Here is a 14,975-nt window from a genome sequence, read left to right as displayed (position 1 = left end):
CTCTTCTTTAAGAACTAAAAAGTTTGCCTTTTTTTTGGAATTTCCAGCATCCACAATATTTAGCTTAAATTTTGGCATAATTGAATAGTTTTTTTTTCTATTCCATATAAAAGTGATTTTTTTAAAGTCCATGGACAGAAGATTGCAGTATAGGTAAAAATATATTTATCTTACAGTGCTCAACCCTTTTAAAGAAATTATGTGGAGGTACCATTGTTGGACTGTGGTGAACAAAGTTAACAATCACAGAACACCAGGTTATAGTCCAACAGGCTTACTTGTAAGTACTAGCTTTCTGAGTGCTGCTCCTTCATCAGGCAACTCTTGGGCAGGATTATAAGACACAGAATTTATAGACATACACACATACACCCACACCCATGGGCTTATACTTTGACACACTCACACTCCCTTTCCTTCACATGCACACGCACACACAGACAAGTCTGTGGGGTGAATTTGCATTTGCAGAATTGTATTTGAAGATACATTCTATTTTTGCCCAAAAAGCACACAATCTGCAGGCAGTCAATCCAAAAAACATTTTATAAATTCCGACTTTGGAAACAAAACCAGTCAGGCTCAAAGTTGGGATACAGACAGACTGTAACCTCACAACTTTAATACATTGTCTGAGCTGAGGTGTCACTTTTTTTAATAAAATTTTATCTCAAGAATGTGACTTGAAAGAAGTTCTGGGATTTACCATATTAAAGAACTGAAACCTGCAACCCACTTTAAAAGATGAAATACTTCATGGCAATCTAGGTTGGTTCAAGAGATCATTTTAATTGCATGACACTGACCTTTTGCAATAAACTCTGTCTTATGATCCTGCCCCATTATTTACCTGATGAAGGAGCAGTGCTCTGAAAACTAATATTCCCAAATAAACTTGTTGGACTATAACCTGTTGTTGTGTGATTTTTAACTTTTGAGGAAACTAATGGGAGTGTTGCTGAACAAAGAGACCTTGGAGTGCAGGTTCATAGCTCCTTGAAAGTGGAGTCGCAGGTAGATAGGATAGTGAAGAAGGCGTTTGGTATGCTTTCCTTTACTGGTCAGAGTATTGAGTACAGGGGTTGGGAGGTGATGTTGTGGCTGTACAGGACATTGGTTAGGCCACTGTTGGAATATTGCGTGCAATTCTGGTCTCCTTCCTATCAGAAAGATGTTATGAAACTTGAAAGGGTTCAGAAAAGATTTACAAGGAGGTTGCCAGGGTTGGAGGATTTGAGCTATAGGGAGAGGCTGAACAGGCTGGGGCTGTTTTCCCTGGAGCGTCTGAGGCTGAGGGGTGACCTTAGAGGTTTACAAAATTGAGGGGCATGGATAGGATAAATAGACAAAGTCTCTTTCCTGGGGTCGGGGAGTCCAGAACGAGAGGACATAGGCTTAGGGTGAGAGGGGAAAGATATAAGTGAGACCTAAGGGGCAACTATTTAACACAGAGGGTGGTATGTGTATGGAATGAGCTGCCAGAGGAAGTGGTGGAGGCTGGTACAATTTCAACATTTAAAAGGCATTTGGATGGGTATATGAATAGGAAGGGTTTGGAGGGATATGGGCTGGTTGCTGGCAAGTGGGACTAGATTGGGTTGGGATATCTGGTCGGCATGGACGGGTTGGACCGAGGGGTCTGTTTCCAAGCTGTTCAACTCTATGACTCTAATTACAAGACACACAATTGTAATTTGGTGCTTCTCCATTGACACAAGCCTACTCAACAAAAAAAATTGTTTAGCAGAGAGGGAAGAGCAATTAGAAACCTCCTAATAATGTCCAAAAACAGCGCACGATAAAAATGTTTTGATTTCTTAAACTATATTTGGAGTCTGTTAAGTAAGGTGAACATTTACTACTTGTTTCTAAAAATTATTTTTACTGGTTTCAACTTAATTTTTGTTTTGAAAAGTGCTTCACAAATGTTACATTTTGACTTGCCACAAGTTTTATTTGTCGGGGTTAAGCTGTTGTCATGAAATTTGTTGAATTTCAATAAAAGAACAGTTCATTTTAATAGAGTTACAGTTATATCCAATAATTAAGATTTCATGCCGAATTGCCAGGTAAAAATGTGCTTCTCAGTAGTTCATTTGGTGGCCTCTTTCACAGCTGTGTCTCCCCGTTGAAATACTGCAGCGATTTCAGGCCATACTTTACTATCCATGACAGCGAATTTAAAGAATACACCACCAGAACACAGGCCCCGTGAGTGCAACGTCTTGTCAATTTCACAATGTCTTTCATAATTGTAATGCTCAGGACTTGTAAAACTACAAATTTTTTTGATATTAAGAAAATCTATTTCGTTACTTTTTTGTTTATGTAGACCATCTGTGATTCTTGGAGTGACCAATCCTTTCTTTGCTAAAACATTACAACACTGGCCTCACATCATCCGAATCGGGGACATGAAGCCAGCAGGTAAGTTTGTACTTGAACAATATCTTTTAAGATTTCACTTTTTCACCTTTTCTTAGAAATATTTTCATCAATGTTGTACTAAATTTAACAATTTTTCACTGTCCTGGATTTTTTATTCTTTTCCATTGTCATCCACTTAATTTTGATGAAGATAATACCGCACCTCATTTTGCTCCTATTTCCACATCTGGGCAACCTATGCAACATTATGCACAAAGTGAAATGGTGGGGCCTTGCTCATTTGTTTCCATGCATCTATCAGTGTCACCCTGTTGACCATTGATGATGACAGTGTCTGATATTTCAGAAGTATGGGAGATTCCAAGACATAGACTTAGATTACACCATTCCGTAATACAGGTTTATTGAGAACTCTGTTCTCTATTTTTGGGTTGAAAACACTGTTCTGGAAGAAAACCTTTCACAGAGTAACCACTAGCCTCTTGAATTTAAAACAAAAACTGAAATCGCTAGAGAAACATCAATAGGTCTAGCAGCATCAGTTGAGAGAGAGAAACAAATTCATGTTTTAAGTCTGAAGAGTCACGACAAATTAAAATTTAACTTCTGTTTCTCTCTCCACAGATGCTATGAGACTTGCTGAGTTTCTCCTCCACTTCTTTTTGTTGCAGATCTCCAGCATCTGCAGTGCTTTCCTTTTACCCAGTTGCACCTATTTTGAAATCCAAAAACTTTTTTAAAAAACAAGATAGTTATATATAAATCTCTCACGATTATTCAGGCTTTAGAATAATACCTTGAATATATGTGCCTTTATCGCTTAGTTAACCTATGGCACAACTTTGTGATTAACTTATTGATACTCCAATGTCCTTCTTCTTCTACCCCAACCCCATGGTTTGCCTTCCAGATCATTAGCGACTTTCATATTCTTCTTAGCAAATATACTAATTGACATATATCTGTGTTCAATCTATGACCTGATTCATCTGTCCGTAATCAAAATGATTGCTCTATAAATTGAAATATTAGACATTATAACATGAATTCTCCTGGTTACAAAGATGCACTGAAAAGCCTACTGTTGAGACAGTTTCAGAACAAAGATGAATTTATTTACATAAAATAAACCATATTCAGCTTTCACAGCGAGAAAATCAATTGTCTTATACTCCTCAGTTGTGGAACACTATAGAGACACTGTTTACCGTTGCTTTAATGATCTGTTCCTTTTTTTTTGTAGCTTCAAAGCTAAACCAATTCAGGGTTTTAAAACACCATCTGTTTTTTGTATTCTAAAGCACAAACTACTCTGTGCCTGAGAGAAAGAAATATGTAAAATTAGTTATGTTGAGAACAAGTTGTCTATAAGATCCAGAGGGGGAACTTGGTGCAAAGAACTGATCAGGAAGTCAAAAACAATGACTGCAGATGCTGGAAACCAGATTTTGGATTAGTGGTGCTGGAAGAGCACAGCAGTTCAGGCAGCAACCGAGGAGCAGTAAAATTGATGTTTCGGGCAAAAGCCCTTCATCAGGAATAAAGGTAGAGAGCCTAAAGTGTGGAGAGATAAGCTAGAGGAGGGTGGGGGTGGGGGTGGGGGTGGGGAGAAAGTAGCATGGAGTACAATAGGTGAGTGGGGGAGGGGATGAAGGTGATCGGTCAGGGAGGAGGGTGGAGTGGATAGGTGGAAAAGAAGATAGGCGGAAAAGAAGATAGGCAGGTAGGACAAGTCATGGGGACAGTGCTGAGCTGGAAGTTTGGAACTGGGGTGAGGTGGGGGGAGGGGAAATGAGGAAACTGGTGAAGTCCACATTGATGCCCTGGGGTTGAAGTGTTCCAAGGCGGAAGATGAGGCATTCTTCCTCCAGGCGTCTGGTGGTGAGGGAGCGGCGGTGAAGGAGGCCCAGGACCTCCATGTCCTCGGCAGAGTGGGAGGGCGAGTTGAAATGTTGGGCCACAGGGCGGTGTGGTTGATTGGTGCGGGTGTCCCGGAGATGTTCCCGAAAGCGCTCTGCTAGGAGGCACTCAGTCTCCCCAATGTAGAGGAGACCGCATCAGGAGCAATGGATGCAATAAATGATATTAATGGATGTGCAGGTAAAACTTTGATGGATATGGAAGGCTCCTTTAGGGCCTTGGATAGAGGTGAGGGAGGAGGTGTGGGTGCATGTTTTACAGTTCCTGCGGTGGCAGGGGAAAGTGCCAGGATGGGAGGGTGGGTTGTTTGGGGCATGGACCTGACCAGGTAGTTGCGGAGGGAACGGTCTTTGCGTAAGGCAGAAAGGGGTGGGGAGGGAAATGTATCCCTGGCGGTGGGGTCTTTTTGGAGGTGGAGGAAATGTCGGCGGATGATTTGGTTTATGCGAAGGTCGGTAGGATGGAAGGTGAGCACCAGGGGCATTCTGTCCTTGTTACGGTTGGAAGGGTGGGGTCTGAGGGTGGAGATGTGGGATGTGGACGAGATGCGTTGGAGGGCATCTTTAACCACGTGGGAAGGGAAATTGCGGTCTCTAAAGAAGGTGGCCGTCTGGTGTGTTCTGTGGTGGAACTGGTCCTGGGAGCAAATACGGCAAAGGCGGAGGAATTGGGAATACGGAATGGCATTTTTGCAAGAGATAGGGTGGGAAGAGGTGGAATCCAGGTAGCTGTGGGAGTCTGTGGGTTTATAAAAAATGTCAGTGTCAAATCGGTCGTCGTTAATGGAGATGGAGAGGTCCAGGAAGGGGAGGGAGGTGTCAGAGATGGTTCAGATAAATTTAAGGTCAGGGTGGAATGTGTTGGTGAAGTTGATGAATTGCTCTACCTCCTCGTGGGAGCATGAGGTGGCGCCAATGCAGTCATTAATGTAGCGGAGGAAGAGGTGGGGAGTGGTGCCGGTGTAATTACGGAAGATCAACTGTTCTATGTAGCAAACAAAGAGACAGGCATAGCTGGGGCCCCAACGTGTGCCCATGGCTACCCCTTTGGTCTGGAGGAAACAGCAAGTTTTACTATTGAGTTGCGTACATCTTTTCAATATGGTACAGAAAGTGAAGCACCAGCTATGAAACTGAATAATAGATGTGCCCTCAGTGAGACAAGAAACCATCTTCTTGCAAAACAATTCTCAACACAATATGTTTGCCATAATGATCCTCTCTGGCAAGAGCTAATTAACACTGCAAGGCTTCAAAACAAAGTTATACTCTTTAAAAAAAACCTACCACTATTTACACAGAACTTCTAACATTGTGAAGCATCTTTAGGTGCTTCACAGGAGAATTATCAAACAAAATGTAGTAGTCAACAACACAAAAAGATTTTGAGACAGTATCCAAAACTTTGGTCAAATTGGAAAATACTTTGCCTAAAAGGAAGAGAGAGCAAGAGAGAAGAAAGTAGAGAATTGGAGATACTTATGATTTAGGCAACCGAAGACATGGCTGCCAATGGAGGAATGATTAAAGATAGGGGATGCAGAAGATGTCAGAATTAAAACAGCCTAGACAGCTATCGGGCTAGAGAAAGCTTTATAACTGGAGAGGATTGAAGCCATGAAAGGATCTGGTTATAAGGTTGAGAATGTAATCGAGCTTTAATCTTAATGTTGACAAATTCAGAATCTTGCCTCAGAGAAATATGTGCATAGTTTAAAGTAATCAACTCTGTAAACAGTGTCAAAATCTATTGTGGCATAGATTTCCTGTTCTGTTATGTGCATAATTGATTCTCCAATTTCCTCTTGAGAAATGGGCACAGCCTCCTGTAGTACTGAACCATACAAAATCAGATTTATAGTCACTGATACACTTCTCCAGAGGATGGTACTGTATCTCTGCAATTCTAAAATTGCAAAGACAAGACAATAGTAATTTTTTTGTCAGTGTTGATCATAGGGACCATCCAAGCCATTCCTGTTGTTTATTATTTACCTGATGCTTTGGAAACTATTGTCAATAGAATTCCAATGCAAGTGCAATAATGTAATGAACTAATCATATCTACCATTGAGTGTTGTTATGAAATTATTGCCACAGTAATCAATCATTGCAGCCGAAACTCTGATATGGAAACTACGGCGTTCAGTTGACAGTGTAATTCTATAAAGTTTTACACAGAGCTTAGAACAGGAGAAAGTGAGGACTGCAGATGCTGGAGATCAGAGTCAAAACATGTGTGAAGAACAATCACTTTGGACAAATTACAAAGGGGTGCTGTGTGCTGTAGAAGCATACTTTTATTTGAAGTTGGTGATTTTGGGGAAAAAAACAGTAAAGAATAATGAGAAAATTAGAGACATAAAAAGTCAAATTTCGAGGAGCAAGTGTTTCTGGTTTTGTCATTTTTTTTCTTGCTGAGAAAAGTGCCCATTTTGTTAGGGAAATTGTGTAATTTTGAATCAGCATGCGGTTGAATTATTTATACAACAAAATTATCCTTACTTTTGTTCTATTATAGGTGATATTCCAAAACAGGTCAAGGTCAAGAAATTGAAAAATCTGAAGACTTTGGACTCAAAGCCTGGTTAAATATTATTTATTATATTTAACTGATTATGTTATAAAGGGATAAATTATCATCTTGTTAGGTTTAGTCATGAAAACAATAGTTACACCTTGAACTGGGGACAAAACAACTCATTTTATTAGAGGACAAGGAGGACTCTATCACTGATATGGGAGGGAAGAGAGGGGGTGAAGACTGAAATGCGTGACAGACTTATCAACTGCAATGCTGGGAATCCTTAGTTGAGGAAAAAGGTGGACACTTCAGAGACCTCCTTGCTGACACATGGCAATGATGTGGATTTTGGTACCCGGTGGGAACATTGTCTCACCAGCACCTGGCCCATCTCTGAGTCCTCCCGACCTTGACATCTTTGTTTCCATTTCTACAGATAGGTTGGCCACCAATATCCACTACAAATCAAATAACTCTCACAAAGAACTCTTCTTCCTGTGAAGTCTCTATTCCATTCTACCAGTTCTTCTGACTTGAACACATCTGTTCTGATGCCACTTTCAACAAGGGGCCTCCGAAATATCCACCTTGTTCCTCAACCAAAGATTCCCTTGCACCACAGTTGACAGGGCTCTTAGCTGGGTCTGACCCCTCTTCTGCACTTCAGGCCTCACCCCCTCTCTTCTCTTCCACATCAGTGATAGGGTCTTCCTGTCCTTACCTACTATCCCACCAACATCCATATCCAGAGGATCATTAGCTGCCATTTCCACCAACTTCAGTGGGGTGATACCTCCAGACAAAAATGTCCCTCCCCTCTCCTGTCAGCCTTCCACAAGGACCATGTCCCCTGGTCTACTCATCTTTCACTCAACAAGACACACATCCCCAACATCTCACAGGCCCACCCACACACACACACCCCGCCCACGCACACCCCACCCACACACACATTTCCCCCCCCCCCACATACACACTTCTCCCCTCCCACACATACTCACATCCCTCCCACACACACCCCACTCATTTCCCCCTCCCCACACATTCCCCAGACACACATACACAACCCCACACACCATCTCCACTTCCCCTTCCCCCCCCCCCCAGACCCACACACTACGCCCACCCCCCCTTCCCTCCCCACCCACCACTCCCCCTGCTGCCCCAACCCCCCCACTCCCCCTTCCCCCCCCCACTCCCCCTTCCACCCCCACTCCCCCTTCACCCCACTCCCCTTCACCCCCCACACCCCTTCCCCCCCCACACCCCTCCCCCCCCCACTCCCCCCTCCCACACACACAGACACACTCCTCGCCCCCACACACACACGACCCCACGCTTCTCCCCCACGCTTCTCACCCCTCCCCACTTCTCCTCCCCCCCCCCATATTTCTCCCTCCCGACTTCCCCCACACACACACTTCTCCCTCCTGACTTCCCCCACACACACACTTCTCCCTCCTGACTTGCCCCCCCGACACTTCCCCCCCCCGACACTTCCCCCCCCCGACACTTCCCCCCCCCCCCGACACTTCCCCCCCCCGACACTTCCCCCCCCCGACACTTCCCCCCCCCGACACTTCCCCCCCCCGACACTTCCCCCCCCCGACACTTCCCCCCCCCGACACTTCGCCCCCCCGACACTTCGCCCCCCCGACACTTCGCCCCCCAAACACTTCCCCCCCCCACACTTCCCCCCCCCCCACACTCCCCCCCCCCCCCCACACTTCCCCCCCCCCCACACTTCCCCCCCCCGACACTTCCCCCCCCCCCAACACTCCACTCCCCCCCCGACACTTCCCCCCCCCCCCACTCTCTCACAACCCCCCACTCTCTCTCTCACACTCCCCCCACCCCTCCACACACACTTCCCCCTCCACACACACTTCCCCACCCCACTCACCCCTCCTCCCCCCACTCTCCCTCACACCCCCCCCCACATACACACCCCCCCCCACATACACACCCCCCCCCCACATACACACCCCCCCCCACATACACACCCCCCCCACATACACACCCCCCCCACATACACACCCCCCCCCACATACACCCCCCCCACATACACACCCCCCCCACATACACACCCCCCCCCACATACACACCCCCCCCCCACATACACACCCCCCCCACATACACACCCCCCCCCACATACACCCCCCCCCCCACATACACACCCCCCCCACATACACACCCCCCCCACATACATACACACCCCCCCCCACATACACACCCCCCCCACATACACACCCCCCCCACATACACACCCCCCCCACATACACACGCCCCCCCACATACACACGCCCCCCCACATACACACACCCCGCCACATACACACACCCCCCACATTCACACACCCCGCACACACCCCCACACACACCCCCTATAACCCCCACACCCCTCCCCCCCCTATACACACACCCTACACACACACACCCCCTACACACACACACACACCCTATACACACACACACACACACACACACACACACCCAACACACACACACACACCCTACACACACACACACACACACCCTACACACACACCACCCTCCACACCCATCCCCCCGCCCCCCTACACCCCCGCCCCCCTACACCCCTGTCCGCCCCACACGCACGCGCCACACGCACACGCCCCCCCCACACGCACACGCCACCCCCCTACACCCCCACCCCCCTACACCCCCACCCCCCTACACCTCCGGCCCACACGCCTCTCCCCCCACACGCCTCTCCCCCCACACGCCTCTCTCCCCCACACGCCTCTCTCCCCCACACGCCTCTCTCCCCCACACGCCTCTCTCCCCCACACGCCTCTCTCCCCCACACGCCTCTCTCCCCCACACGCCTCTCTCCCCCACACGCCTCTCTCCCCCACACGCCCCTCCCCACACGCCCCCCCCCCCCCGCATATACACACCCCTTCTCCCCTAGACACAAACACACACATGCTCCCTCCCATGTGTGCACGCATGTACATGCTCGCACACGCGCACACCCCCCATACATGCCCCTCACCATTTGTACATTGGTGAAACAAGGTTTGGATTGGATGGCTGATTCACAGAACACCTTTGTTCAGTTTACAGAACACACCCTGAGCTTCCAGTTGTTTACCACGTCAACACACCACTGTGTTCTCTGTCGAGAATGTGGCGTTCGAAAAGCACAGCATGTCAGGCAGCATCCGAGGAGTAGGAGAATCGACGTTTTGATCTAACTATTGCTTTCTCAGCTACCTCCCACTCCCTTCTTCCCAAACCCTATCCCCCTCCCATTTATCTCTCAGCCCCCGGCCTACAAGCCTTATTTCTGATGAAGTGCCTACGTCTGAAACGTCTAGTCTCCTACTCCTGGGATTGCTGCCTGACTTGCTGTGCTTCTCCAGCACCACTCTGTACTCTGATCTCCAGCATGTGTATTCTTCCACTGTGTTCCCTAACCAACATCTCTTCCTCGGGTTTGCTGCAGTGCTCCAGTGAAGCTCAGCGTAAGCTGGAAGAACAGTGCCTCATTTTCCGTTTGTGAACTCTATAGCTTTTTGGACTCCATACAGAGTTCAACAATTTTCAGGCTTGAGGCACCTTCTCCCATATTTTACCTCAATCCCCACAAACCAGGCCATGTTATCACATGGTCTTCTATTACGCACAACCCATTGTTTGCAATTAATAGGCCCCACAAATAGCTAGTTATTCTCCTAGGTTTATCATTATCCACTCCTCTGTCCAACTGTTCTCCTGTCTTTTTAGGCTCTCTCTTCACCTATCATTTACTCCTTACCCTCTCCTCAAACCATAAATTCTGCATAAAATCAACTTTTTCCCAGCGATCATCAGTTCAGAGGAAGTGTCATTGGATCTGGAATGTTAACTCTGATTTCTTTCCACAGACGCTGCTGAGCTTTTCAGCAATTTCTGGTTTTGTTTCTGATTTCCAGCATCCATAGTTCTTTTGGTTTTCATTTTATTGTTATTTAGTTATCACTACCCTGCTGATTTATTTTTATTGCACACTTGTATTATTTTAAGCTTCTAAAATTCATCCTGGTTTTGGAGAAATAATGAGTCAACTCCTGAGGAGGTGGTGTAAGAAGTAAAATAAATGCAAGAATAGGTTTAATAAATAATATCATGTTAAATATTTAGTGCAGAAACAAAGGAGAATGGGAAAATTGAAGTCCACAGTGTAGAAGATAAAATTTGTAAAATGTTTCAATATTTAAGTTTCACTTCAGTAATTTTGAGTTGATACTTTAGTAATGAAGCTATTTCTCATATATGAAGTGTAGAAAATAAGAGTGAATTGATTCAATACAATCATGTTTGATCTTTGGTCTTTACCCCACTTTCCCCATGCTTTCCATATGCCTTGATTTCCATGGAAGCATAGATCTGATTTTTAGTGGGACGCACTGGCTCCGCATCCCAACAAGTGAAAGAAGGAAGCTGTGCAGAAAAAGGTGCATTTTTAAAGGATACAGGCAGAGGATGGCAAGGCTATCATCTTCCTTTCTTGCAACTTTGCTACTGAATATGTAATTCCTGGAAATGGATGTGTCCAGTTATCATTGAAGTTTTGAGATGTTGACCGCTCCTGCGATAATAAAGGCAACTCCAATGCTCCCCTACTGCTGTTGCTGTTTGACCTCAGCTGTGCGTCTTTTGAAGTAATTCTACGGTATAGTCATTTGAACTAGTATGTCTGACCTCAATATCGAATATAACAATTGCCACATTTTTCTGTAGGTGTGTACACTTCCTATAAAACGTTCCTGAGCCGAGATGAAGAGATAATAAAACAAGTGCAGAAGGTAAGCCTTGAGAAACGAATCGTTGGATATTACTTTTCATTATTTAACTTATGCTAATTTTATCATCACATTAAAGGTTTAGCATGTAGATTCAATAATATGACTTCATCCTGATGAAATTTGGAAAGTTGAATGGACTGAAGGGTCTGTTTCCATGCTGTACATCTCTATGACTCTTAACTCAAGCATCTCATGGAAAACTTGATAAAGAAAATGCCGGTTTTGATCTTCTGTAAAACTCACGGACAACAATTTCTACATACAAATAGAAAATTAAAAGCTCTCCAATTTGTGAGTTTAGTCATTCAGAAGAGACTGTAGAACATCTAATGACATAGTGTAATTCATAAACATGAAGGCAGCATACCAATACACTGTGCTACTCTTGATGTATTTATCTAGGCTAACCACTTGAATGTAGAATTGTAGTGTTGCTCTATGCCTACATGAACCATATGAAGGATGAGCCGAGAACTATTGCACGGCCCACATGCAGCATAGATTTCTGAATTGTTCAGCAATATGCTTTTGAAGAGAAACCTATACTTTATGTTGGGGTGATGCTCATTTTAAGAACTAGATTTCTTTCTCCAGGATGTGATTTCTAATAAAACACCTTGCTTTCAGAAACTAATTGTGACCAAATTGCCATGCAGATAAACAATAGCAAAAGGGTCAATCAAAAATGAATAGTAGAGATTTGTTGATTGTGGGTGTGACTTTGGTCCCTGGTTTTAGAGTTTCAGTTCAGAACAAGTTAAGTAGGTAATGCCTGTACTTACTGGAGTTTAGAAAATGAGAGGTAATCTTACTGAAACATTCAGGATTTTAAGGGACTGACAGATAAATGCTATAATTTTCTTGTAAGCAAATCTAGAATTAGAGGGCATAAACTCAGATTAAGGGATCACCCACTTAAGACAGGTGAGGATTTTTTTCTGTCAAAGGGTAGTGCCCTCAGGTACTAGACTCTCCCATGAAAGGATACACCCTCTCAGCATTTACCCAGTAGTGCCCCTTAAGAGTCCTATATGTTTCAATGAGACATGCAAAGATTACATGTAAAGAGTAATGAAGGTTTGGAACTCTCTTCCTCTTATGGCAGTTGATGCGAATTCAATTGTTAAATGAAATGAGGTGAAAAACTTTTTATTAATCAAGGGATATGTGCCCAAGGCATATGGAGTTACACCACAGATCAGCCACAATCTTATGGGATGGCAGAGCAAGCATGAGGGACCAAATGGCCTACTCTCCCGATCCTGTAAGACCAACTGATTCTTCTAAATTCCAATAAGTAGTCTCAACCTGTTTAATCTTTGATTGTAAGACAGTCCCTTTGTACTAGATCATCCTAGTGGACCTTCACTGAATTTCCTGCAATGATATAATATCTTGCCTTAAATAAGGGACCCAAAACTACTCTCAGTACTTCAGATGTGGTCTCACTGGCATCTTGTAATATTGCATTAAGACTTAACAGGCATTTCCCAGGTTGTGTTCACAGGTTTATTTGCTATCAAGTTAGAGTACAGTGCAAAATAATGTAAAACAGGTGTTTGAAGTACAGGAAAATATTTATGTCAGGCTTGAAAACTATTCCCTGTATGTGATCACATTTGTAAGTATAAGGGTTCGTAAGTCCCTCTTTCGTTAATCAAGGACCATTGTATTCTTTTATTCCAACTCTCTTGAAATAAGGGCCAACATTCTACTAGTCTTTCTGATTCTATCTTTTTGTGTTTCCTTTATTCATTTACAGGATTCAAGTGCGTGTTTCACCAGTCCTTTTGTGTTGCACCTTTCTGCACTTTATCTCAGTGTAAATAATGGTTCTTTTGTTTTGCTTTTGAAAATGAACAACCTCACATTTTCCTCAAAAATGCCCTCCAACGTTTTGACCACTCAACCTATCAAATCTCTCCATAAACTCTGTATCCCTCTTGCAACTTGCTGTTCCATCTATTTTGTGTCATCGGTAAATTTGGTTACAGTACATTTACTTCCTTCCTCCAAGTCATAAATATCTCTTGTAAATATTTGTTGTCCCAGCACTGACCCCTGTGGAACCCCACTGGTTACATGTTGGCAATCTGAAAAAGAATTCCATATCCCCACTTGCTGTTTCCTGCCCATGAGCCAATTCTCTCTCCATGCCAACATATTATCTCAAATACCATAACGTGTTGTATTATAACTTAACCTTTTGTGAGATACCTTATTGAATGCCTTCTGGAAGTCCAAATAGAAAACATCTGCTGTTGCCCTTCTAGCCACTCTTGTTGAGAATTCCTCAATAAAAACTCTCATAAATTAGTCAGGCATGATTTCCCTTTCATGAAGGGATGCTGAAATACAATTTTGTTAATTTCACTAATGCAGTTATTACTCAGGCCTCACTTAAATGTTGGTGTAGTCAGTGGTTATTATTTTGGACAATACATCTAACTTAAAGCTACAATTTGTCATGATTAAAGAACTCAATGAGTGTTGAACTTTACCAGTGACGTTTGAAAATTTGTTGTTTGCTAAGTTCAAATTTTCTAAATTACTATGTAATTGAAATCCTTTGCATTGTTCAGTTTACACATCCTCAATTTATGTTGTTACTGTCTCCACAGGGTATACAGCAAAAGCGACCTTCAGAAGCACAAAGTGCAATTCTTAGACGTTACCTTTTAGAACTGACACAAAGTTTCATCATTCCATTGGTAAGTTTTAAATTTCATAAAAAATATTGACTCTTTAAAATATTGATTCTGTAGCTGGCTGTAGCACTTTAGTCTCTTGACCAGACAACCATTTGTGTATGTTTTAGCAGTGAGCTTTAACAATCTATTTAACTGAGAAGCATTGCAGCGAAACAGAATAACCATTGCCAGCAAGAGAATCAACTAATTAATATATTCTCCTTTTCCCATTCCCAAAGCTTGGGCTTTTAAAACTAATTAGCATGCCTTCCAGCTACTCTGGTTTACACTCTATAATCAGAGCAGGAATTAAACCTGGTACCTTGCATCTTCATAAGGTTCAATGACTCAACTTGAACATAGATTTGAAGATAAAGGTGAGGGAAAACTCACTGGGCTTCAGTCTTCTAATATTCTGTGTAAAATGCTGTTTGATATGTCTGTGACTTTAATGTGAAGGTTGGTTGTTGATTAATTATTTGAACATGCTCTCAAGCTAAATTACTCACGTTTCAGAGAGGCCAGTTCATGGGTGCTTGGGCTATCTTTCAGGATGGTGAAATAGCTAGGGAGCAATTAAGCCAATACTGTTGGTTCTCCTATAACGCAGTAGTTCCATTCTCATGCAACCCCATGTTTTA

The 14,975-nt window shown here is 43.8% G+C and overlaps 1 protein-coding gene across 3 annotated transcripts in view; it reads left to right on the top strand.

Moving 5' to 3' along the window:
- Nucleotides 1-14,975, top strand: part of dennd6a (DENN/MADD domain containing 6A) — a 107,548-nt gene that overhangs the window by 79,481 nt on the left and 13,092 nt on the right. For 2 of the 3 annotated variants that reach the window (XM_072582382.1, XM_072582380.1), the window contains 5 exons: nucleotides 2,116-2,211; nucleotides 2,333-2,427; nucleotides 6,829-6,894; nucleotides 11,580-11,644; nucleotides 14,266-14,355. In XM_072582382.1, the coding sequence (XP_072438483.1) occupies nucleotides 2,116-2,211; nucleotides 2,333-2,427; nucleotides 6,829-6,894; nucleotides 11,580-11,644; nucleotides 14,266-14,355 (412 nt within the window). The remainder of the gene's footprint in view (nucleotides 1-2,115; nucleotides 2,212-2,332; nucleotides 2,428-6,828; nucleotides 6,895-11,579; nucleotides 11,645-14,265; nucleotides 14,356-14,975) is intronic. The other variant, XM_072582381.1, reaches the window with a different exon arrangement.

Source organism: Chiloscyllium punctatum, chromosome 12, assembly GCF_047496795.1.
Source record: "Chiloscyllium punctatum isolate Juve2018m chromosome 12, sChiPun1.3, whole genome shotgun sequence".
Taxonomy (NCBI): Eukaryota; Metazoa; Chordata; class Chondrichthyes; order Orectolobiformes; family Hemiscylliidae; genus Chiloscyllium; species Chiloscyllium punctatum.
The sequence above is the reverse complement of the archived record's forward strand: the minus strand, read 5'-3'. Positions and strand labels throughout refer to the sequence as shown.